The 25,695-nt window shown below is 44.5% G+C and overlaps 1 protein-coding gene across 4 annotated transcripts in view; it reads left to right on the top strand.

Annotated features, from left to right (window-relative positions):
• The window catches only part of PALM2AKAP2 (PALM2 and AKAP2 fusion), a 377,089-nt gene that overhangs the window by 149,448 nt on the left and 201,946 nt on the right, over nt 1-25,695 (top strand). For all 4 annotated transcript variants that reach the window (XM_036330053.1, XM_036330056.1, XM_036330055.1 and 1 more), the window contains 2 exons: nt 9,549-9,629; nt 23,611-23,741. In XM_036330053.1, the coding sequence (XP_036185946.1) occupies nt 9,549-9,629; nt 23,611-23,741 (212 nt within the window). The remainder of the gene's footprint in view (nt 1-9,548; nt 9,630-23,610; nt 23,742-25,695) is intronic.

The following is a 25,695-nucleotide window of genomic DNA, read 5'->3' as shown; positions in this document are numbered from 1 at the left end:
TGGATCGTAATGTAAATATCTGATATGCAGGATGTATTTTCATTGTTACAAATTGAACATAATTAAAGCATAGTGATTAATCACAAAAACAATATGTAATTATATATGTGTTTTCCGATGGTCTTAGGCGACCCCTGTGAAAGGGTTGTTTGACCCCCAGAGGGGTCGCGACCCACAGGTTGAGAACCGCTGATCTAGAATGTGAAGTTGTTGTTCTTCTTAGCATCGTGGAATCTTAGAGCGAAGCTGGTCCAACCTCATGTCACACATGGGGAATCTATGGCCCAGGAACAGTAAGAGGCTTGTCTAAGTCACCCAGGTCTTCTGACTCCTGGTTCAGTGCTCATGTGGCTTCATGGTGGGAATAATGCAATGCGTTCAGAGTGATGATATGGAGATTCTGCAGGGGAACTCAGCTATGTTATTTCTAACATTTAGGACTTCCACAGAGTTCTCTACCATGTTACCTGTACAGAAAGTGGTCAATCTTATCACCACCATAGGTTATCAATATGATATCAAGGGACAGATCTTACTTTCTCATTAGAGCTGTATTATACCATGCTCCTTCGTGGTCTTCAGAGAAAAATACTTGGTCTTTGGCAAAGAATTTGATGTTATGAACATTAAAGTGAAAATATAGCTATATATTTAAGCAATTATTTAGATAGTAACACGGTGGGTAGACCTTTAAAATAGATCTCAGCTATAACCCACTTGTATCTACAAAATACTTCAAACTAAAACTATGCTGTGTTAGGCATCAGAATTGTTGCTAATACGCTAGCTATACTAACTGTTACTAACTGTAATTAGTAACAATTTTGCATCTAACCTCTCTATGATGTATCTTAAAGGTTTAGGTGATAAAGTATTCTTTCAAAAACCACTAGTGACATTTGAAGTAATAAATGTCTTCTTTTCCTACCTAAAATTCTTCCTCTTGACTTTGTAATTTGTTACAAACAAAACAAAGCAGGCAGTTAGTTACCTCTTTGACTAATAGATGGTAAGTTCGAGGCCAAGTTGAATAAAAGAGAAGTTACCTAAATGGAAATGCTGGTCAAAACTAAGCAATGAGGAACGAATAGAATTCTCTACCTCACATGGGATGTTGTCGGTTGAATGGGTGCATGACTAGGAAGAACAGGGTGATGATAGGAAATCTACTTGTCCTTTTGACCAAGCCTTTTAAGCTGACTCCAGGTTCTGCTCCTTAGTTTTGTGGGATCAGAAAATCACTTACCAACTTAGCTTTCAATACCCTCATCTACAGACCCACGTGCCATTTTATTCACTTACATGGATGGACATTGCAGGGGGCCTACCAAGTATCATCTCTCCATTTAGCTCACAACGTGGGAAGCCTGAATATAATAGAATCATGATTGGTGACCTTGAAGTCAGAGCCAGGAGAAAGTTTTAATATCTAACGGCATGGAGATCAGATAACTGATCTCTCGTTAGGTTGTGTCTGCTAAGCAAACTCAACATTCAAGTTAGCCGGACAGGCTCTTCGGCAAAGCTGAGCGGGCGCCTCCATGATCATTTTATGCTCGATCACTCAGCTTCTCAGTTTTCAGACAGACCACCGTCCTTTTCTGTGCTCAGATATATAAATAGCATGGGTTCTGCAGCAGCATTAAACAGGTAATTATAATCCAACCATGACTTCGAGGACATTCTGCTTCCTTAATAGAAAAAGCTCATCGGGTCCCCATTTGCAGCTTGCTTTTCCATAATGTAATTCTCAGAATGTCACCTTACTCCGAAGCGTAACCTATATAAAACCTGTCACGCTGGCGAGCCGATTTCAGCAAAACGTCATGTTCGAAGAATCGTCGTCTAGAAGGCAAAAGTCCAGTGTCCCTTCTGGACTCTTTTGGAGAACAGCAAACGGGATTGATTGATTTTCTAGTGTTGATATCTCAGCCCCTTTATTTTTAAACTCTTGAATTTTAAAAACTGTCCACCAAGCCCTTTTGGTTCTTTTTTCTTTGTTAATCCTCACCTGAAGATATTTTTCCATTTATTTATTTATTTTAGCGAGAGAGTGGAAGGGAGGGGGAGAGACACAGAGAAACATCCATTTGAGAGAGACACATTGACCCGTTGCCTCCTGCACGCATCCCAACTAGAACCGGGAACACACCTGCAACTGAGGTACGTCTCCTTGACCGCAATCAAGCCCCCGACCCTGCAGTTTGCAGGCCGACACTCTATCCACTGAGCCAAATCGGCAAGGGCTGGTTCTTTTTTTTTTTCATCCCTTCTCTCCTTTTCTCGGTCTTTGATCTCCCCCTGGCTCCCTACCTACCATATCCCCATTCCCTTTCCAAGTGCAGGCTATTTAAAACAGTCTGGATCGTGCTTTTTTTTTTTTTTTTTTTTTTTTCCAGCACTCTACCCCTTTCTCTGATTGTGCATTGTGAAATCCATGTGAGGGGAAGGACACACAGGTCCCTTTGGCTCACAATGGGGAGGTGTCAAAGCAAAACTCTCTTTATCTAGAACGTAACGTTTAACATTTAACATATTTTCTTTCCCCTCTTATCTAGATGATAGCAACAGAGCTTTGAGTAGGTCTTCTGGTTCTTCCCACTGCTGTGTCCGGGGCTCTCGGCATCAGCTCAAGTGAGAGTGGCCTCCGCAGAGGAAAGGACACACTGGCTCTCTGCCTTGCTCTGGCCAGGCCGCTCCGCCTCTTCCCCTTTCTCCAGGTTCCTCAGAGGCTCCCTTGGGACCCTCCCCAGGCTCCCCCTTGCATTTCCCAACACCTGGGTCACAGCACAGCGGGCAGGAGAGAACAGGGCTTCTGCTGAAGCACACCAAAGTGGGCATAGACTTCTTAACTGCTTTTTTGGTTTGTTTTTAAAGAATATTCAATGATACAAAAAAATTTGAATTTGTTTAAAATCAGTATATACCCAACGTAGAATAACAATCTTGTAAAAGAGAAATGCGTTGGCAGCTACATTCACCGGAAAACTAGGAGGAAATACACCAGAATGTTCAAGGTGATTGATGGCTACGTTTAATACCTGTCGTCCCATCGCATTTACGAACCACCTTTGAACAGTGAGCTCCCTTCTCTGCGGGTACTCCTTACTGTACTGAGAGTTTGCAGTTTCACAGTGTCGCAATACTTCCAGAAAATACTTGCCAGGAAAATACATAATTTACAGAACGGCAACGAAAAGTGGCTTGCGGGGCCTCCCAGGGAGTGGAGGGGTCTGGAAGTCTTCCTAATGGATTGAGATTACTTCATTTCAGATGTCCCATGAGGCACATTTTCCCTGAATGGTTTGCTACTGTCAGCTCATTACACTTTCCCTGGAATTTCCACTTCCCCCAGATCTTCTCCCCAGGATGAGTTTCCCGTGATTCTTTCTCAGAATCAGCTTTTTCAACAAGTTTCCGCATATGCATAACAATATCGGTCTATTCCATATGGGCTAATGTCTTCACCAGAAAGACGCTTCTGGTTTTATAGACGGACGGCTCATGTGTTTTCAATGATACATTTTCCTGCCAATGAAACCGTGAGAGCAGACTCAGAACGCATTGGAGTGAGGACTACGGGCAAACAGAAACATGATCAGGAGAGCAAGTATCTTGTTCAGAGGGACTTACGGAGCTTCTATCCCGTGTCTTCGTCATGCAGCACTCCAGGCTTTGGAGATGCATCGGCCAAGATCCTTGTCCTTGAGGAGCCTGTAGTTTAGAAGAAGGAGATGTGCACACAGTTCAGTGTATAAAGTGTTAAAGTGCTCACGGTGCTGATGTAGAAAGATCCACAGCCTAGGAATGGGTGCAAGAAGGAGGGAGTGATGAGTTCTGTTTGGAGGAAGCAGAAGAGGCTTCTGTATTTGCCAGGACTCTGAGTTGCAAGTGACAGAAACACCACTCAAACGCATGTAAGCAAAGGGGAGATTTGTGATTGTATATCATTTAGGAAGTCCCGAGATGGCTCTGGCTTTATGCGTAACCAGATCTGGGACTCAGACTATGTCATTAGAATCCTTCTTTCTCCGTCTTTCAGCTCTGCTTTTCTCTGCAAGCCGGCCTTTCTCCAACGTGGATGCATCTCTCCTGTGTGGCTTGGAAATTGCCTCAGATGTTCATCGTCCCAGCTTATCCTTAGTGGAAGGGAGCGTTTCCCTCCCAGGATTCATGTGTCTTTCCCTAGAAATGTCTCTTATTGGTCCTGCTTGCGTCCTGTAGCCACATTTAGACCAATTGCTATTGCAGTGAGATAAGGTAGTATGATTGGCCTAACCTGTGTCACATGCAAGTCCTGGTGGCAGAGATGAGCTGGGCTACGTGTGACTAACTATGGCTGGCATTCCCACCGTGCCCCTGACAGTGAGGGTAGGTGGATTCTCTGAGAGAAGGAAGGCTGGGCAGATGACCAGTCTAGCTTCATTGATATTTAAGCTATATTGTCAAAGAAGAAGAATTGTTTTGTCAGATGAAGCAGTGAGGGAAATCCATTTTCATTAGAGGAAGCAGTAAGAACAAAACCAGGAAAGCACGAACCAGCTTTGTAGATCAGGAAACTACAATGGTTTGTTGAGGTTGGAGCATATGGTTTGGGGGTGTCATGGCTTGAGATGAAGCTGTGAGATAGAGAGGGGCCTCATTGGCTAGGCTAAGGAACTTGCTCTTTTCACTGCTTGCAATGGGAGACATTCGGGGATTTTAGGCAAAGGTTGGTCACAGTCAGATTTCCATTTTAGAATATCACTCTGACAGGAACACAGAGGGTGACTTGCTCAGAGACAATACCTAAGAGCTGGAAGACTAGTGAGAAACCCCTGCAATGATCCAGATGGAAGTGGGGTAGGCTACAGATCACTAGAGACACTAATGTAGACTAGTCTGCATGTGCAGGTGGGGAGGTGCAGGAGAGTATTGAGGTAGTAATAAAGGGTATGGTGGGGAAGCAGAAGATGTGGAAAAGACAAGCAGAATCAGAGGACTTGATCTTTCAAGAAAGGGAAGTTCCTAGGACAACTAAGATTCCTGGCTTGTATAGTCATCGCTGAGATGAGGAATACTTAAGGAACAGGTGTGAGAGTAGGGGAGGAGGGATGGCTGAGATGATGACCACAAGGATTGAGTTTGAGGGACTGGATATGAACAGTCAGGAGCTGGACGTGGGGGTCTGGAGCTCAAAGGAGAAATTGAGGTTGAAAATGTAGATCTGCAAGTTATCACTTATGTAGGTTGTATAGATGATGAGAGTAAAGGAAATCATGTAGGCTGAATGTCCAAGCATCAGTGGTTTTGCCTTGATTAAGGGAAGGGGCAACCTGGGAAGCAGCAGACTAGTTAGATGAGAAGCACAGATAGGACCTCAGGAGTCCAAGCAAGCAAGCGTCAGGTACCCTGGGGTACCCGGCTTGAACTTGCTATACTTTAGCTCTAATTCTGCACAGAGGATGAGTGCACATCTTACATCCTATCTAGTTAGGAGTGACTTCAGGACCTAACTCTATCACTGTGGAGTGGGACTCAACTAATCGAATAATTCTGTAACAGCCATAGATGGGGCCAAGTTCAGGGACCAAGTCCAGGGTTCTCCTCTGACAGAACACAAAAGTGAACATGCTGATGCTGATTGCTGGTTGCATATGTTAACAACTGGCTCTTTTCAAGCTTTAACTCAATAAGGAGTTCCCTCAGGGAATATATGAATACAGCACAGACGGGAAAGTACTCTTTTCCCACTATTGCCGGTTCCTACACCAGCACTCCTTGGTCTGTGTGGCTCAAAGCCAAGACACCCCCTTGCCTCATCCCCTAGATCCAATTAGTCCTGAGTCTCCTCAATTTTGGTTGTTATATTTGTCCTCTTCTTTCCATTCTGACTGAAACAGCCTAAGGTAGGGTGAGCTTGTTAGTCTATCCATCCCCACCACATCCTGGGTGAATGTAGCATCCTACTAAGACATTTAATGATATTTTCATCCACAGGTCAGAAAACTCTGACCATAGGCTCAATCTGGCCTACCATTTGTGTTTGTAAACAAAGACTTATTTATTAGAACACAGCCTACACATTCATTTATATATTGTCTAAGGCTGTTTCACATGGCACTGGCAGCATTGAGTTGTTGCAATAGAGACTGTATTTCCTGCAAAACCTAACATGTTTACTGTGTGGCCCTTTAAAGGAAAAGTATCTCAACCCCTATTAATCTATCCTATAACCAGTGCCAGATTAATGTTCAAAAAATGTCATTTCACTATATCACTCTCTCGCTTAGAACTCTACATTGACATTGCATTGTCCACACACTGAAATCCCAGCTTGTTGTCCTGACATTCAAGGCCCTCAGTGATCTAGTCCTGGCCAAACTTTTGAATCATTGCTCTCTACTCCTAAAGGCAAGCCCAGCATCCAGCTATATTTCCCTGCTCATTGTCCCTGGAATCTGAAGTACATTTCTGCCCTTGCTTGCACAGTTCTCTTTGCCTGGAATACACTACCAGTTAATCTACCTAATTCCTACCCATTCTTAAAAAACTAAATTAATCTGCATCTTTCATGATTATATCTGTTCGCAGTGACCATCAGTGAGTCTACTGCTCAAGCGTGTAAAGATTTGCTACCCGAAACATCTGGTAATATTTGTTCTGTTCAAGACATGATTCACCAATATGGTGGTGGGCAACTGTGGAATGAGGACTTTCTTGTTGAACAAAGACACAGAGGTGGGATAGCTTAGGAAAGGTTTGCAAATGACCAAGTAATTAGAACATTGTCTTAGTCCCTACTGTAGACTGGGTAGCTTATCAACAACAGAAATTTATTCCTCACAGCTCTGGAGGCTGGGAAGTCCAAGATCAGGGTGCCAGCAGGTTCAGTCTCTGGTTGGGGCTGGCTTCCTGGTTCACAGGCAGTGTCTTTTTACTGTGCCTTCACAGGGAGCAAGGGGGGAAAGAACTCGCTGAGGTCTCTTTTATAAGGGCACTAATTCCGTTCATGAGAGCTCCATGCTCATGACCTAATCACCTCCCAAAGGTCCCACCTCCTAATATTATCACATTGGGGTTTAGGTTTCAACCTATGAATTTTGGGGAGGATACAAATATTCAGTCTATAACAAACACACAACCCTCAATGAACATTTATGGAATTATGGAGTCATCAGCATCTTGTATTCTTGACATACTATATCTTGGCTCTGTATTTAAGTGTAGGACCACTCATATCCTGATAGTTAATGAGAATGAATGATAAAAGTCCAGTAAACCTACTCTGGAGAAATCCTAGACTGTAGAGACACTGGCTGGTTCTGGAGGTATTTGCTTTTTCATGTGGTAACTCTGAGTGGCTGGACAGGTGGCTTTTCCTCACTGGGCCTCACTTTTCTTGCCTACTGTCATATATTGCGTGTTCTTGGACATACCCTGGGATTAAACAGCGTCAATGATGTACCATTATTTAGAATATTTTTGGTAAATAGTAAGTTTCTAAAATATTCTCGGGCCTTGCTTTGGCAAGGAGGTGATGTCCCTGATTTGGATATTACATCCCAGAAATATTATAAGCTATTTCTTAAGATCTGGGCATTGCACAGAGAACTTGGTTATAACACAAATTATTACTATGTGGATTTGAATAGCAATGGTGTGAGCATACCCCCAGAAACATAGCAACTACATAAAATAAAAGCTTCTGTTGACACAGAGGACAGCAGCCAGCCTTCTATGTTATTGTCTTCTCCTGGATTTGGCTGTTGTGTTGTAAAATGCCATTATGTCTGGTCTGACAAGCATCTCCCTGCATATGTGAGTGAGGCAAAATAATTCAGGGCAGTAGCTGTCTCAGCACGTTGGAAAGAAAACATGGGACAAGTAAGCTAGCATAAGGGAAAGCCTTTCTGTTCTTAAATTAATCACATTCATATGCTGCTTGTTTGTTAAACATTTTTTAAATTTTCAATTACATTTGACACACAATATTATATTAGTCTCAGGTGTACAGCTTAGTGATTAGACCTTTCTATAACTTATGAAGTGATCGTTGTACCCATCTGATGCCATACATAGTTGTTACAATATTATTGACTATATTCCCTATGCTGTACTTTACCTGACTACTTTTGTGACTGACAATTTGCACATCTTAATCCCTTTTCACCCACTTCTCCCAACCTCCCTCTTCTGGCCACTGTCAAAGTGTTCTCTGTATCTATATGTCTGTTTCTGTTTTGTTTGTTCATTTATTTTGTTTCTTAGATTCCACATATAAGTGAAATCATATGGTATTTGTCTTTGTCTGACTTGTTTTACTTAGCACAATATCCTGTAGGTCCATCCATGTTGTCACAAATGTCAGGGTTTCATTCTTTTTTATGGCTGAGTAATATTCCAATATATCTTCTTTACCCATTTGTAGACAAATGGGTACTTAGGTTGCTTCCATATCTTAGCTATTAAAAATAATGCTGCAATGAACATAGGGATGCATATGCATTTTTGAATTAGTGTTTTGGGTTTCTTGGATAAATACCCAGTCATATGATGATTATTGGTTACATTTGCAGCATATGAGGAGAAAAGTATTAAGTGTGCACTCCAATAGAAAGGGTATGCTGTGAATACAAGGGAAATCACCCCTTCAAAACCAATTTCTAGGCATTACTTAAAAGTAATATGTGCCAATAAGAATAATAGCAAATAACATTTATTGAGTGTTTACTATGTGCCAGGCATTGTTTGAAGTCCTTTACATGTATTATCTCATTTAATACATGTCTCAACCATATGCTTTGGGTACTATTATTGTCTCCTCTTTATGCAAGAGAAGACTTAGACCTAGGAGGTTAAAAGACTTACCAGAGGTAAGCAAATTGTTAGCAAATGGTAGAGCTAGGAGTTGGATGCAGGAAGACCAACCCCAGAGTTCATATTTATCAGATCCTCAGTGAGCCCCACCCACATGAAATGCCCCCGCTCCCCACAAGGCTAGTTTAAGAAAGATCACACATCTAGTTTGCATCATTGGGTATGTCCAACTGGATGATTTGTCCTACAACGTTTGAAATTATCTTGTATAATAAATGTATATGATTTCGATAAAAGAACTCTGCCCTAGAACTCCCACTATTTTTTTTTCTATCATGTTTGCAGTTTATAACAGCCTCTGTGTTTTTGACTGAGACATTTTAATTCTTTGTCTCCAAATTAACACTGCACAGAACATGAGCGTGTGTGTGTGTGTGTGTGTGTGTGTGTGTGTGTGTGTGTGTGTGTAGAAACCGCCTTTTCTTCTGGATTAAATTGTTGCAGCTTGGCTGAGGGAGGAGAATTGCTCCCACTCACTGAGCCCACAGCAGACATGTTCAGGGAATGCTGCTGTTTGCAACACACCCAGAGACGGAGGGGCAGGTGACAGGGCGTGTATGCCCAGCATCTCTGCAAGTGTCTGTACAGATGTGTGCTGCTGCTGCTGCTGCTGCCGCCTGCCTGCCTTCAAATTTCCTGGAGCCAACACCCACCCTCTCTTACAGTCTCTCTCTCTCTTTATTTTCAAGGAGAAAAGAAAGAGGCAGACTGAAATAGAAGGCAAGCGACAAGAGCTCGACGAGCAGATACTTCTGCTGCAGCACTGCAAGGTAAGCGGCCGATCCATGATTAGCCATGCAGCTCGCCCTGCGGAGAGCTGGCCAGAGCCTGCCCCGGCGTGAAGGCGCTGCCGCCGACTGAACGAGTTCTTTCTCATTCAGCCAGGAAACCATCGCTGGGCTTTTCTTGGGAATGTCTCCAATTCAGGGCATTGTTGCAGCATTCCCGTGTCTGCGAGCATGATGAGATTATAGCGTGCGTGTGGACAGGTTTGGGGGAGTGTGCATGTGAAATGCCGTGGTTATACATAGAAACTGGGAGAGAATTTCCACATGGTGGCTGAGGGAGTGTGCAGGGCTGTGTCTCCAGTGCACAGGTGCTGCATGTGTTTGTTCCAAGGTTCTCAGGGATATCTTTAACATGATGCTCTTTTTTTATTTTAATTTAAAAATATTAGTAACTTTCCTCCTTGCTGTGGAGAAAAGGGAGATAGAAGCAGTGTGATGAGCAGCCCTGTGAATTTCCGATTATTGCCTCCCCCCTCCCCCACTTTAACAATTTTGAAAGTGTTCTGTTAGCACAGGCAGTTGGTCCAACGACAGCATTTAAATGATTTGACTTGGTTGGGTCCCCATGGCACGGAGTTGGGGGGGTGGGGGGGAAGGGAGCACCCGCTGTTTACTTATTTCTTTTTCTTGACAACATCGTGCACTTAAGCATCGTAATTGATTACCGCCCAGGAGAAAGCTCTGTCGCTGTCACAGGCTCCCCTGGTTGCCGGATGTTGCTCTCTGCAGGCTCAGGGGTAGCGTGGGCACCTTCCCGGCCAGCCAGGAGCTGCCGCTGGCCCACCCTGCTCAGGGCTTCCCGAGGCAGACCTCCTGCTCATCTCCGTGCACGTGCAGAACCGCATCGCTCGGGGGGCTGCCTTGCAGGGGGTGGCTAGCTCTGGGTTATTTGAGAAATGTTTAAGCCGGGAGGACCTTCATGGTGGCATTTCCCATTCTTCTCTGGAAGACAGGGTGGTGCTAAACGAGTCCTCAGAATGTAAATCCTCGGCAAGCTGGCTGCTGAGCTCAAATAGCAACATGACCTATATCTGCTGAGTGCATTTGCCGGGTGCCATTAACTCTAACCGGAGGAATGTGTCTAAAAGGAGGAACAGCAGCATGATTCCGAGGATGGTGCCCTTTTCTCGCTGCTCGTCCTGCAAATCCATGTATGGACCTTTCTTTGTAGGAGCTTGCAGTATGTCCCACATGCCGTTGCTCTTTCCTTAGAATATTCCTGGGGGAGGATTGAGGGCTAAAGTTGGCCTCCTCTCCTGACAGAGAGGGGGGCTGAGAAACACTTAATAGAACCAGGTGAGTTGTTCAAGGTCACTCTGGACAGAGCTGGGTCTCTGGCTCAGAGCATAGTCAACTCCTTATTTTAAAAAAAGCAAAATACACTAAAACCTCGGGAATTCTTGGTTAAAGATGAACTTGTTCATTAGAGGACGGAAAGATGAGAGGCTCTTTTTTTTTTTTTTTTACTAGACAGCCAGCCTCTCTCCTTTTTAAGGTCAATGTGATTTTTTTTTGCCTTTGCATTCGTGGAATCAGAAGTCAGACAATCAGCATACGTGAGAAGATCAAGTTTCTTTTGTCCAACTTCTCATCATCATCATTCTGGGTGCCAAATAAGATCCAAGGACTCATTCATTACTAATATCCAGCACAGTGTGACAACATTCTATTCATCTTCCATGTATGCATTTTTTCATCCATCCCTTCATTCTTCCCTCCCTGCCTCCATCCATCCATCTGTCCATGTTTCCATTCATCCATCCATCCATCCAATCAACAGAAACAGCAGTTAAAATGACTTACTATTACATGGGCAAACAGTGAGATTCCTTCAAGTACTTGGAAACAAGGGAATCGGATAGTTCTTAATGGTTATCCTGGTAAAAATTCTCATTTTCACTGGCTAGCTAAGGAAACAACCAGTTCTTTCACCAAGGTGATCTTGTCATAATCTGGAGGAGAGAGGCCTGGGAATGATGGCAATTTAATATGTGGAGACCAGTGCATTTTTCTGGTTCTGAGGAAGACCTGTGTAGACAGAATGAGGTGGATCACTGGCCTTGACCAATGAGAAAGGAAAGCTCAGCGGTCCGAAAGGGGGGTTATCTGGCACCTGGAGAGAGACCCCAGGCCTGGGAGGTACCAGTTTCATTGCACTGGTGAGGCGGAGTCTGCCGTTAGGCAAGGAGAGTCATTTAGCCTCCCCACGACTCAGGTGGAACTTCCCTCATGACTCCTACCTCTCTTTGTTCTGACTCCACCCTCCCCCAGACAATTGAGTTATTTTCATCTGAGGAAGGTGGTGCCTGACTGAGAGATATGATCACTTCAGGCACCAGAAAGAGCAGTGTTCTACTTCAGATCAGTTAACTGTTGACTGAACTTGAATAGCGTGAGTCACCTTCCCTGTGATGATTCCATTTCGAGCTTGGCAGCCTCACTCCTAGGTGCTAGCACACTCATTGAGGTGGTAGTTGCTCTGTGAATCTCTTGGTAGAGACTCAGCCAGCTTCCTCCTGGCAGCAAGCAGCCTTGTCATCCTCTTATCCCCTCTCAATAATAGGTTTTTGTTTTTTTTTATTGAGTGCCTGTTCGGTGGTTGGTACTTTAAATACGTCACCTCATTAATGACCACAAAGTAGATATTACTCTCTTTGTCTTACAAGCAAGGAAACAAATTTGTGAGACCAAGTAATTTGCTTCAAAACTTAAAGACTGTAAATGTGATAGCCGGGCTGTCTGCCTCTATAATCTTGCTTTCTCCTAGACCAGCCGTGGGCAAACGACAGCCCACGGGCCGAATCCGGCCCGTTTGAAATGAATAAAACTAAAAAAAGAAAAAGACCGTACCCTTTTATGTAATGATGTTTACTTTGAATTTATATTAGTTCACACAAACACTCCATCCATGCTTTTGTTCTGGCCCTCCGGTCCAGTTTAAGAACCCATTGTGGCCCTCGAGACAAAAAGTTTGCCCACCCCTGTCCTAGACACTGATTTTTTTTTCCAAATTAAATGTTTCCTTTTGAATAATTTGTCTAGATGCAGATTAGCATCATCACATGTTACCATCATTACCATCACATGTCTCTTTACTCTAAGTACATGGTCATGGACTCCAGAAAATTTAGACCATGTGGAGACATACCATAGCAATTATTGGAAGTTCCTTGAAGTAGATAATATTAGGAAATATGTTAGTAATTAATATTCATTTCACCAGTTTACAAAATCCCAGATGTTCCCTTAGAAATAAGTATTCTCAGTGTAAAGTTAAATTAAATAGAAGAACAATAGAATCCGATTTCATATTTATTAAGTTATAATTCTCATGATCAAATAATCTGTGGATACTTATTCTCATGCAATGAGATGAATTATTTAGACAAATTCATGGATCTCTTGTCAAAGTAAATAAATAGAATGCAAGACAATAGTTTTGATACTGGTATGTTTGACTAATATGTTTGCTAATTATAGTATTTAGGGCGATATGGTGAGTAACTCCACAAAATAGAATATCATCCTATCTAATAATAGACAAACATGGTAATTGACCATACCTTCGCTACGCCTCCCATTGGCTAATCAGCGCGATATGCAAATTAACCACCAACAAAGATGGCGGCTAATTTACATACTGCGGGCAGATCCCACTGCGCCACCCCGCCTGGGGCTGGCGGCAGCCTGATCCCCAGCCGCTGGCTGCCCCAGCGCCGATCCGGGCCTGCCGTGTGCGACCGGGGGAGACGGGGCAGACACTGCAGGATTGGGCATGCCATCTGCCACCAGGGGAGCGGGCCTAAGCCAGCAGGTGGTTATCTCCCGAGGGGTCCCAGACTGTAAGAGGGCACAGGTTGGGCTGAGGGACCCCCCGCCCCCCGCCAGTGCACAAATTTTTGTGCACGGGGCTTCTAGTCCTATATAATAAAAACCTAATATGCTAAGTGTTGGTTGTTCAGTCAACCGTTCAACCAATCAAAGCGTAATATGCTAATGATATGCTAACACAACTCAATTGCTTGCTATGACATGCACTGACCACCAGGGGTAGATGCTCCAACTGGTAGGTTAGCTTGCTGCTGGGGTCGGGCTGATTGGGACTGAGTGAGATGGGCCGGACACACCCTGGAGCACCTCCCCCCCTCGCAGTCCCTCCCCAGCCCTGATCGTGCACTGATGGGGTCTCTTGGCCTACGCCCTCTCATAATCTGGGACCCCTTGCAGTGGTCAGCAAACTACAGCTCGCAAGCCACATGCGGCCCTTTGGCCCCTTGAGTGTGGCTCTTCCTAAACCAGTGATGGCGAACCTATGACACGCGAACTCATTTTTTTGGTTGATTTTTCTTTGTTAAATGGCATTTAAATGTATAAAATAAATATCAAAAATATAAGTCTTTGTTTTACTATGGTTGCAAATATCAAAAAATTTCTATATGTGACACGGCACCAGAGTTAAGTTAGGGTTTTTCAAAATGCTGACACGCCGAGCTCAAAAGGTTCACCATCACTGTCCTAAACTTTAGGAGTACCCTAATTAAGTTAATAACAATGTACCTACCTATATAGTTTAAGTTTAAAAAATTTGGCTCAAAAGAAATTTCAATTATTGTGCTGTTGATATTTGGCTCTGTTGACTAATGAGTTTGCCGACCACTGCGGCTCGGGGGATGTCGAAGAGCCGGTTTCGACCCCATCCTGCAGGCCACTCCCCTCAGGAGGGATCCAGGTGCAGGGCTCAGGGCTGGTAAGCGCTGCTGTGGCAGTGCGAGCCTCTCCGGATAGGGACTGATTGGGCGCGAGCTCACGGCTGGCACAGAGGGGCCGGGATGAGTGGGAGCGGCAGGTAGGAGCTGCAGGCAGCATTGGACTGCGGGTTTCAACCTGATCCCCACAGGCCATCCAGAAGGACCCCTCCTGTGCACAAATTCATGCATCGGGCCTCTAGTTACTTTATATATGGACAATGAGCAAATGTGAGAATGCAATGAAGAACCAAAGCATAAAATGCTGAAATATTAGCGGCTGCACCCCAGTGACTAAGATACCTCCAGATACTTTAAAGTCCTGGAAAAATTAAACTAAGATTTCTCTTTACAAGATCTTTAGCTATATTTAGTATCTACTATGTGTGATGTAAGAATTTCCAAAAAAATGCTCGCATATGGGGCCAGTAAGCAGTTTTAACAGCTGTATTATTGTTGCTGATTATAAAAGGAAGGAATGTATAATCATTGCAAAAGTGAGATTTAAAAGTACAGGAAAATATAAAGAAAGAACATAAGTATATACTCACCACCCAGATATAACCCACACAGGTATATCCTTCTATGCTTTCCCCCCCCCATATATTTTATTCAATTAAGATATACACTTCTTGTTCACATGCCTCATCAGCCTGTGAATAAAATAATATTATATTAACATTTGTATCTAAAATATATTGACCTTGACCTCTTTTATAAATTTTTGTATATGGGTTCTTTTAAATTCTTATACAAAACTTTATAATTTTAGGAAATCCCATTAACATTCTTTTAATATTATGATTTTTGGTTTTGATGTTAGCCTTGGAATGAATATCTCCATTTCAGACACTTACCTATGATGTTTCTTCTACTTCAATAGTTTTGATCCGGCTAGAATTAAGAATTTATTTTTCTATAAGGTGTGAGGTAGGAATAACTTTACTTTTTTACTGATGGTGAGCCAGTTGTCTCAACATGATTGATCAATTAATTCATTCTTTCCCTCATTGATTTAAAAGTCTCGATCGCACACCTATTTCTCATGTATCCTCAGGTCCACCATTTGTGGCTTCTTTCTAGTCCATCAATCTGCCATTCCTGTGCCAATACCATCCTCCTTTAATCTGTCTAGGTTTTTAATATATTAAAATATACCTCATAAGGCAAGAGCTATTCTTCTTCTTCTCTTGAAAAATTGTCTTGGCTTTTTACTCCATGGAAACGATTATTTATTTTTATTGTTTTTATTATGTGGCTTGTGATAATGTGAGTTTAAAAAAATAAATCAACTGTTGTATTCTATCAGAACAGACCGAATGTAATATCCCCTTTGCCTCTTGGTTGGATTGCCAGAGATTTGTCTCTTTTATTGGTCGGTTCAAGGTCCTAGCACAGTGCGTTTTGCCACACGAACTCCTTTGGGACTGCCACACTTATGAAGGTTTGTGTGACAGAGTCAGCACTGTCACAATCAAATTGCTAATACCACCTCCAATACATAGCTGCTTTTGAATTATTTATTCATCAGCAGAAGACCCTGACTGGAGTTTCCCTCTAATCCAAGCAAGGAACATTGTCATTATATTTTTAAAACCACAGCTTTTTCTTTCAAGACTGAATGGCGAGGGGGCGGCGGGGGGAGGACAAAGACTGAGTTGTGACCCTGAGAAATCTTTATTGTCAGCCCACCAAGGTCGCTTGCTGCATAGCCTGAAGGTAGCGGGAGGCTCGCTGCAGAGATATTGCAGAGTGTCCCCCTTTTATGAGCCTTCAGCACCGATTTTAGACTTTTCTTGGTTATTAGTGCGTGTGAAAGGCCAGTTTCAAATTGTAAAATATTGAACAGACAGCAGGGTACACAGCGTAAAGGAAGTTTACGTCTCATCATTTTTTCCCATCGCGTGTCCCCTATAAACAGCTTAAGTAGAAGTTAATTAAGACTCGGTTTCTTCTATCAGAAGTCTTGGTTGGCTTCTGTGCGGACTGAATCAGGTAACAAAATCTCAAAACCAGTCAGTGGGGGGGAAGGGAAGGAGACTGGAGGGGACACACGGGTGAATGAGAAAACAAGCCCAGCTGTTTCCTACTTCGTGTCTAATCCGTTTTCTATTCCAGTTATTCAGATTCTGCCCATCATCCACTAACACAATGTCAGTTACAGGTGAATGAGAGATTTGGAGTAAAAGCATAAGAAGAAATCCCAGTTAAATATTTCATAGCCTTTGGGTAAGGAAGTCTTATCTATGTATGACACCAAAGCCAGAACTATACAGTAAAAATGTTGCTACATGTGACTGTATAAAAAATTACCAAGAAGCAAAAAAAAAAAAAAATTGGAAACTTACTAGTTTTGATTCATCTCCCAGTGCCCACTCACCACCCATCTTGGACACTCCTCACCATTTACCTACGTTGCCTTTGAAAGTTGCTTAACCTCAGACACCTTATCGGTAGGTGAGAAGGATTTGACTAATGATGTTGTACACTTTAAATACAATTTTACTTGTCAATTATACTTCAATAAAGCTGGGGGGCGGAGTTTGATCGGATGATTTCTAATGCATTTTTTAATAGCCTAAGATTTGTCCGTTCATTCATTCAATGTCTATTGATTATTGCCAACTATAACCTTGCATGTGGATGAATAAAAGATACAGCCCCTGAACATAAGGGGCTCCGGGATGAGTGGGAGACAGCACCAACATGGAACCCACTGTTAGACAAGCTGGGAGATAGTTACCCACATTCGGGCATAGGTCAGTGGTGCCTGATGATTTTGTCAATCCTCTTTGGGGGGGAAATGACCCTTGGGTGATCTTGGGCAGAAGCAGGATAGCAGAATGCATTGTTTAGCTTTAACTCTCAGATGCACACCCTACTAGATGTGTGACCATGGATACGGTTCTTGATTAGCACCTACACAGTGGTTCTCAAGCTTCTGGCCCTTTAAATACAGTTCCTCATGTTGTGACCCAACCATAAAATTATTTTTGTTGCTACTTCATAACTGTAATGTTGCTACTGTTATGAATCATAATGTAAATATCTGATATGCAGGATGGTCTTAGGCGACCCCTGTGAAAAGGTCGTTCGACTGCCAAAGGGGTCGCAACCCACAGGTTGAGAACCGCTGTCTTAGAACTTCAATGAAGGTTTACAATCTGTCCCCTGCTACTCCTCTCTTTCAAGCTAATGTGTTCCGTCACCTGAACGATGGAATAGTCATGTCCCTTGTATTTGTAATGCTGCCCCTTGCAATCTGTGTTCTTCCCATGGGGCTTGGAATAAATGCCAAACTCCTTATCAAGGCTACAGGATCCTACCTAACCTGACCCCCTGCCTTCCTCTCCATCTTCCACTTGTTTCTGTGCTCCAGATCCAGCCCCGCCCATCCTGGTTGAGCCACTGGGGCCTTCTTTGTGCTCCAGAAGCAGCACTCTGTCCCACTGCTGGCCTATTACATTGGCCCGTCTATCCACCTGGAATGCCCTTCCCTGGATCTCAGATCTCAGCTCAAATGTTCCAAGCACTCAGAGATGCCTTTCCCACCTACGGTGTCCTCCCTCAGTCCCTGTTTGTCACATCATCCTGCCTACTTCCTGCCATGCCTGTCTCTCCGTCTAAAATTGTCTCGCATCCGTGTTTGTTGGGACAAAGGCTCAGTGAGAGCGGGGACTTGCCTGTCTTCCCGAGTGGCGTCTGCAGGACCTGGCAGAGTGTCTGGCCCGGAGGAAGGGATGGGGGCACAGCTGCGCCTGAGATGGAGATGCAGGAGGACAAACGGCTTTGAGAGAGGATGAGGAGCTCCTTTCAGCGTTAGTGTGCTTGGCTCGCCAGCGGAGAGTTTATGCGTTTGTCAGGCATTTGGGTGGCCACAGGTCCTCACGCTGTGCTACTCAATTGTGGTCCTGGGACTGGCAGCAAGACAGCAGCATCACCTGGGAGCTTGTTAGATTCTGATCACCAGGCCCTTCCCGGACTTACAGAATCAGCGGCTTGCGGGGTGGGCCCTGGAGTCTGCATCTCAGTGAGCTCTCCTGCTGCTCCTGGGCAGGCTGCCCCCGGAGAGGCTGTGTTCCAGGCTTGTTTTACAGAGCTGGACAGGCCCGAAGAGTAAGGACCGGCTTTACTCTAGGAGCTCTCTCCATCCTGCTCTCCAGGAGCCCCAGTCAAGGCTCCATCTGTGTACTGCCAGCTGCTCCCTCCTTGTCGTGACTCTTACGGTCACATCCACTTGACAAATGCCAAGTTTTGTTTTAATTTTTAATCCTCACCTAAGAGTGTGTGTGTGTGTGTGTGTGTGTGTGTGTGTGTGTGTGTGAGAGAGAGAGAGAGAGAGAGAGAGAGAGAGAGAGAGAGAGAGAGAGAGAGAGAAACACCCATCGGTTGCCTCCTGTACGTGCCCCTACCAGGGATCAAACCCCAACCTTTTTGGTATATGGGATATCATGCCAACCAACTGAGCCACCTGGCAAGGGCGACATATGCGAGGTTTTGACAGTTCTTAGCACCTGTAGGCTGCGATACATTTGATGTGTGTTATTTGGACAATAAGGGCATTATAAAAACAACTTCTTATTTTTAGTTTTCACTTCTGCTGAGCTCTGCTTGCCACTTAATTCAGAGACACTCAGGCAGCCAGTTAGAGCCAGAACAGAGAAGGGACGGGGGCTTTGATGGGTGCGCGTGATCAGAATGCGTGTGCGTGTGTTGTCTCAGATCTCAGCTCAAGTGTTCAAGTACTGAGAGACCCTTCCCACCCAGTCAGCCCTCAGAGATGGCTGAGGGGATCTGCAGCCGGTGAAGGAAGCCCTTGGAGGCAAATGCATTTGACGAGGTGGTTTCCCTGACAGCACGACTTTGGAGCCAAGTGAAAAATCATCTCTGCTTTTTGTGTTTGCAACGGCAGAATGCTTTTGTGAAACAGACTTTCCTGAGACCAGGCCTACAGCCCAGTTCTGTTGGACCCTCTCTTCCTGGCTCCAGCTGTTGGGGATGTTTGGGGGATGTCACTGCCATATCCAGAGAAGAGACAGATCTGGGAGCCCATGGACTTCCCGTGCTCATTGCCACCCGTTTGCTTTCGTCACAAGCACTGACTGATGGCGAGGACTAACTCAGCCAGAAGTGAGGGCGTTAGACCCTCCGTTGGTGGAAGAGAGCAGAGACAGCATTCCCAGGGGCAGCACTTCCTTGCGTTTCAAGAAGCCCTGGCTTGCCCGGCCAGTGTAGCTCAGTGGTTGAGCATCGACCTATGAACCAGGAGGGCACAGTTCAATTACCAGGCAGGGCACATGCCCGGATTGCGGGCTCGATCCCCAATGTGGGGCATGCAGGAGGCAGCTGATCAGTGATTCTCTCTCGTTAGTGATGTTTCTATTTCTCTCCCTCTCCCTTCCTCTCTGAAATCAATAAAAATATATTTAAAAGAAGGAGAAGAAGAAGAAGAAGAAGAAGAAGAAGAAGAAGAAGAAGAAGAAGAAGCTGCTCTGGCTTCAGAGCATAACTGGTAGGGCAGAGAAAGCCAGAACTCTCCTTGGCTGCCTTTTCAGAAGGTTACACACACCACGACTGAGGTTGTCAACATATCCATCTCCCCAAATCCTAATAAGGTTTTTACCTTCTATGGGTTGAACTAGGTTGCTGTCAAACATTGTAGCATGGAAAGCACTGTGAAAGTGTGACATCCCCACCCCCAAGTAATTAGAGTGAAAGAAAGTCAAGATTTTTCCAGTTCACCCATTTACTCATTCATTCTCTGGACCTGGGGTAGGTGCGCCAATGAGATGCAAAGGTGAATAAGGATTAAGCCGGGCCTTTGAGGAGCTGGGAGTGTAGAGGGGGGAGATCTAAAAAGAAATAGCCTGGGGGCAGTATGAAAGCGCTCTATCCGCTAGCACATGTTCCCTGCCAAAGGGGACAGAGCAGAGCCACAGCCCCTGCCAGCCAAAGTGGAAGAAGGCTTCTCAGGTGGCATCTTTCTCACCTGCTCTTTCTCAGGTGAAAGCAGGAAAGGCCAAAGGAACAGGGTGAACAAGAATAAGCATTTCTCTAGTACTGAGTATGGGCCCAGAACGTTCAGTGTATAAACTCATTTAATCCTCTATACAAACCTACGATGGGCCCTGCTGTCATGTCCATTTCACAGATGAGGAAACTGAGGTTGCATAGCTAATAAGTGGTAGACTGGCTCCAGAATCCAGGCTGTTAACTACTGTTCAACACAGCCTCTCGTAGTATGTGAGCATGATCTGTCTGGGAAATTCTGAGTGGCTTGAGTGGAGAACAGTGGTTCTGAATATTCTTTTTCTTCTTTAGTCCACTTAGGAAGCCCAACCAATGTATCCCATCCATTCCCACCCTCCAATGGGAAGTGATAAAGCGCTGGAGCGTACAGTAGCTGCGGGGGCTGCCATAGCAAATACTGTACGCTGGGTGGCTTAAACAGAAATTTATTTTCTCATAAATCTGGAGGCTAGACGTTCAGGGTCAAGGTGTCAGCAGGATTGGGTTCTTCTAAGGTCTGTCTCCTTGGCTTGCAGCTGTCTGTCTGCCTCAGGTGTCTTCACATGGTCTTCTTTCTGTGCATGTTGGTGTCTTAATCCCCTCTTCTTGTAAGGACACCAGTCATACTGGATCAGGGCATATCCCAATGATTTCATTTAACCATAAAGGCTCTATTTCCAAATGCAGTTACATTCTGAGGTAGTGGGGGTTAGGACTGCAACATATGAATGTGGGGGGTGGGGTGCAGTTCAGCTCAGAAATGAGAGCAACAAAGTAAACAAACTATACTGTGAGTTTTGACACCTAATTTTATGTTATTTAAAAATGCTCTATAAATTTCTAAATACTTTTTTATGTTCTTCTTGGCAGTCGTTGCAAACTATTTATGTGTAATACATTTGCAGGAAATATGTTACCCGTGAGTGCTGTGTAATTATTTAAGCGTATTGGAATGAGGGGTCGGTTCCTGTCAACAATCACTTCAGCAGTACAATTAGGAACGCCTTACACATGAACAGACTCATGTCTTTAATTAATGGAAAGCGACAGGTCAAGTGCTATCAATATGCTTCTCTGTGCACTTGAAGAGTAGGCAAACAAATCACCAACAATGACTTAGAATTAAAAAGCAAGAAGAACACCAAGAAAAACCATGGCTACCTGGCCGCCACCCTAATGCAGCATTGCTAACAAAAGGGCCTTCTGCAAGGATGAGTTTCCAGCCATCAACATTTGCTTATGTGTACCCGGCAGGGTCTCCAGGGTGCTGAATGGCTGCTGGACTTCTTAGTGTGATGGTGAATCAGAACCACTAGCAAGCCCTAGCCAGTTTAACTCAGTGGATAGAGTGTTGGCCTGTGAACTGAAGGGTCCCAGGTTCGATTCTGGTCAAGGGCACATGCCTGGGTTGCTGGCTCGGTCCCCAGCAGGGGGCGTGCAGGAGGCAGCTGATCAATGATTCTCTCTCATCATTGATGTTTCTTTCTCTCTCTCCCTCTCCCTTCCTCTCTGAAATCAATAAAAATGTATTAAAAGAACACAAAGAACCACTAGTGAGTTGTAAATTCACTGTTACTAAATATTAGTGATATTTAGTACCTCATCTTATAGGTAATAAGTATAGGTTCATAATAAGTAACCCTTAATCCCAAATAAAAATGAGAGTCTAGCCCCACCGGTGTGGCTAAGTGGTTGAGGGTAGACCTATGAAACAAGAGGTCATGATTTGATTCCTAGTCAGGACACCTGGGTTGCAGCTCAATCCCCAGAGGGGGGTGTGGAGGAAGCAGGCAATCGATGATTCTCTCTCATCATTGGCCTCGCCCCCCCCCCCCCCGTCCTCTCTGAAATCAGTAAAAAATATTTTAAAAATAAATTAATTAAAAAATTGAATTGTATATCTTTTGCTTCTAAGAGCAATAGAAAGGAAACTGTAGTGAGCATGAAATTTGTGTCCTCAACCTTAAAGACACATCCCACTCTCTCATTTCTGTAAATGATATTTAATTGGCTCCAAGTCATACATGACCTGGCTCTTAATCAATATGAGCGCTTCTTCTCCTTGCATCTTGCTCACCCTGTGTAAGAGGTTAAATGAGGTTCTGATAGAGGTTCTGTCAGGGAGCCAAGGAACTCCATTATACTTTATAAGGCTATGTTGACTGGCTTCATAGTGTCGTCCCTGTCGTTGCTGGGAAGAGCTGGTCATGTGCCCTGCCTCTGGCAGACGTGGCCGTGCATCCTCACGGTGGTCCATTCCTATGACCACCCACCTGTCCACTGGGACACTCAGCCTTGGTGCCCAGGGTCCAGCCTCTGCAGACATCCAATAGCGCCAGCTGCCGTCTAGGATCCATGTAATGGAGACCCCAATCAAAAATTATTTTACCTCCTTTCTTCACCTTGCTCTTCATTTTAGGGAGTTTCAACATGCCTTCTTCTTGATCTGTTTTCATTTTCCTTCTCAAAGCAGTAACCATCCTTCCCAGCAACTGACCTGAAACACAAACACTTTCCATTTCACTCCAGGATGCATTAGGACACTAGCACGTGGTGTGTGTGTGTGTGTGTGTGTGTGTGTGTGTGTGTGTGTGTGAGAGAGAGAGAGAGAGAGAGAGAGAGAGAGAGAGAGAGAGAGAGAGAGAGAGAGAGAGATTTTAATGTCATTTGGATACCATTTCTGAGAATGGGTGGGAGTCATTAAAGTTTTTAAGAAAAGGAATGACATAGATTAATCTTTTAAAGAAACTTTTAGATGGACTGAATATTGGGTGATCTTAGGAATTTTTATAATGCAACCACAGTTGCATAGAAAAATGTTCTTTTTTAAACAAGAAATTCATGCTGAAATATGTGTGTGTGAAATATCATGTTTGTTATATACTTTATAATGCTCTGGTGAAAAAATATATGAGAAAACATGTCAAAATGTTTATAATTGTTCAATCTAAATGAGATTACACAGGCATTCATTTTACAGTTTCCTCTGTGTGTGTTTTTTTAAGTTTTCAAAATGTTTAATAATAGAAGTTTAGAAATAACCCCTCTCCAGGGATTGGACAGGAGGGAAGTAGGGAGCCAAGTTAGTGAGGAGGTGAAAGCAGCGATTCAGGGGGAAGCTGAGGGTCACAGCTAAAACGGAGGCTGAGGATGGGGAGGTGCTGTGGATTGAAAGGTGTCATCAGTCTGTTCTCTTGTCTCATCCCCAGTCCAAAGTGCTTCGGGAAAAATGGCTGCTGCAGGGCATACCCGCTGGCACTGCGGAGGAGGAGGAAGCCAGGAGGCGGCAGTCTGAGGAGGATGAATTCAGAGTCAAACAGCTGGAAGATAACATTCAGAGGTAGGTGGTTTCCCGCCCAGCGCCCCCAGGCTGTGGTTTTACAGTGCAGTAACCACTACTGTCCTCTAGGGGGCCTGCTCAATGCAGTCACCCTTTATCCAGTGATTTAGGATTATCTTCCTGAACAGAGTACATTGATACCATTTAAACTTTTCCAGAGAATCCACAATTATACTCTCAGTAATAATTATGGTATTGGGCTGTCATACGGTTCAGTGATGTCTCCAGGAACCAATGAAGTGTTGTAGGCAGCTTGTCCCTTCACCAAATGCCCCTTTGAGTTTTTCTGTCAGCTTTTGTCTTTTTCCTCCTTTGGCTAAAGCTGTTAGCTGATTGCTGCTATATAGTAGGCCTGTTTTCAGTTTGCTATATTTGATCAATCCAACACGGGGAAACTGTAACCAAGGGCCTTGGATTGAAATGGAGAGAGCAGGAGCCCCAACAGAGGGCGACCCTGTGGGTTATGTGCCTGCTCTCCCAAAATCAACTTTGGATAGTCTGCTTCCGCTGCTCAGAGGGTGAGTTGATTCCTATATGCCCCCCCGCCAGGTTCTGAACATCCCAAGCTGGGAGATAAGTGCCTTCCTAGGGCCGAGGGCTGGCCAGGCTGACGCAGGAGCAACCACATAGCTTCCACATGGGAACAGTAGCCATGAGAGGTCCCAGGATATAAAACCAGAGATATGGGGTGGTGGTGGGAGGTGGTGTGTGTAGCTGCCTTAGAACCAACCCCTACCCCCACCCTATCCCACCGAATTCTGCCCAAAATTCACTCTGGAGCACCAGCTCTTTCTCCTGAGGTATGAGCTCTTTTAAAATACAAAGGGTAATAGCTAACTTGCTACCAGCCATTTATACCAAGTGAGTGAAGACTGAGAGTACCTAGGAGACCCCAGGAGTGCCACCAAAGGTGGAAAGCCCTTGACCTGTGTCCCTACTTTGCTTGGGCCCTAATGTCCTTTAAAAGGGCTCTCAGAGCCTGGCCAGTGTGGCTCAGTGGTTGGGCGTCAACCCATGAACCAAGAGGTCCCCAGTTCGATTCCCAGTCAGGGCAAATGCTTGGGTTGCAGCCTCTATCCCCAGCAGGGGGCATGAAGGAGGCAGCTGATGGATGTTTCTTTCTAATCAATGTTTCTGTCTCTCTATCCCTCTCCCTTCCTCTCTCTCTAAAAATCAATAAAAAACATTTTAAAGGGTGCTCAGAGCATCTTGGCTACACTTTGCTCATTACAGGAGTGAACAAAAGTAGGGTTACAGTTGTTCATATGGGAAATAATACAATAATTAATAAATAATAATACAAGAATAAACTGTTTCGTGTACTGACAACAGTAAACCTACTTTTGCACTACCCCTGCTTGTATACACACACACACACACACACACACTCACACACACACACACACACACTCACAACCTCAGGAAAGGAAAGGACTTCCTTTTAGAAGCCCAGAGGCCATCAGGTGAGGGGCAGGATGTTACTATTCAGAATCCTGAGCCGCGGGGTTTTCTTCTCAGAAGTGGCTCTGCTTGCTGCATCTTAGACAAAAAGAGGGAGCCAAGGGTTGTTGGAAATACTGACAGTAAATTGGAGAGGAAAAGGCAGTTCTGAGAAGTGGTTTTATCGGAGGTTTGTTTTTAAGTCTCAAAGCGACAGGTCCATGGTGCTTCCCGCTGCAGTGACTGTTGACGCGATACAGGATCTCTTTGTCTTCGCCTTGTTAAAAGTGACAGTCATGTTCCTGCTTCTTTCTTACTGGTTTTACATAACCACAACAGATGGGTCTGGCGCACAGTCGATGCTCCATAGCTATGTGCTGAACAAAGAATTGGGGCCGGGTGCACCGTGTATCGGGGTCCCCTGCCTGGCCGAGCAGGCCTGAGAGTTTACTCTCCAGTCCAATTTGGAAAATCCTAGGGACCAGGTGGCCTGGGCGCAGTGTCCATGGCAAGA

This window comes from Myotis myotis, unplaced genomic scaffold (genome assembly GCF_014108235.1).
Source record: "Myotis myotis isolate mMyoMyo1 unplaced genomic scaffold, mMyoMyo1.p scaffold_m19_p_12, whole genome shotgun sequence".
NCBI classification, from domain to species: domain Eukaryota; kingdom Metazoa; phylum Chordata; class Mammalia; order Chiroptera; family Vespertilionidae; genus Myotis; species Myotis myotis.
The sequence above is the reverse complement of the archived record's forward strand: the minus strand, read 5'-3'. Positions and strand labels throughout refer to the sequence as shown.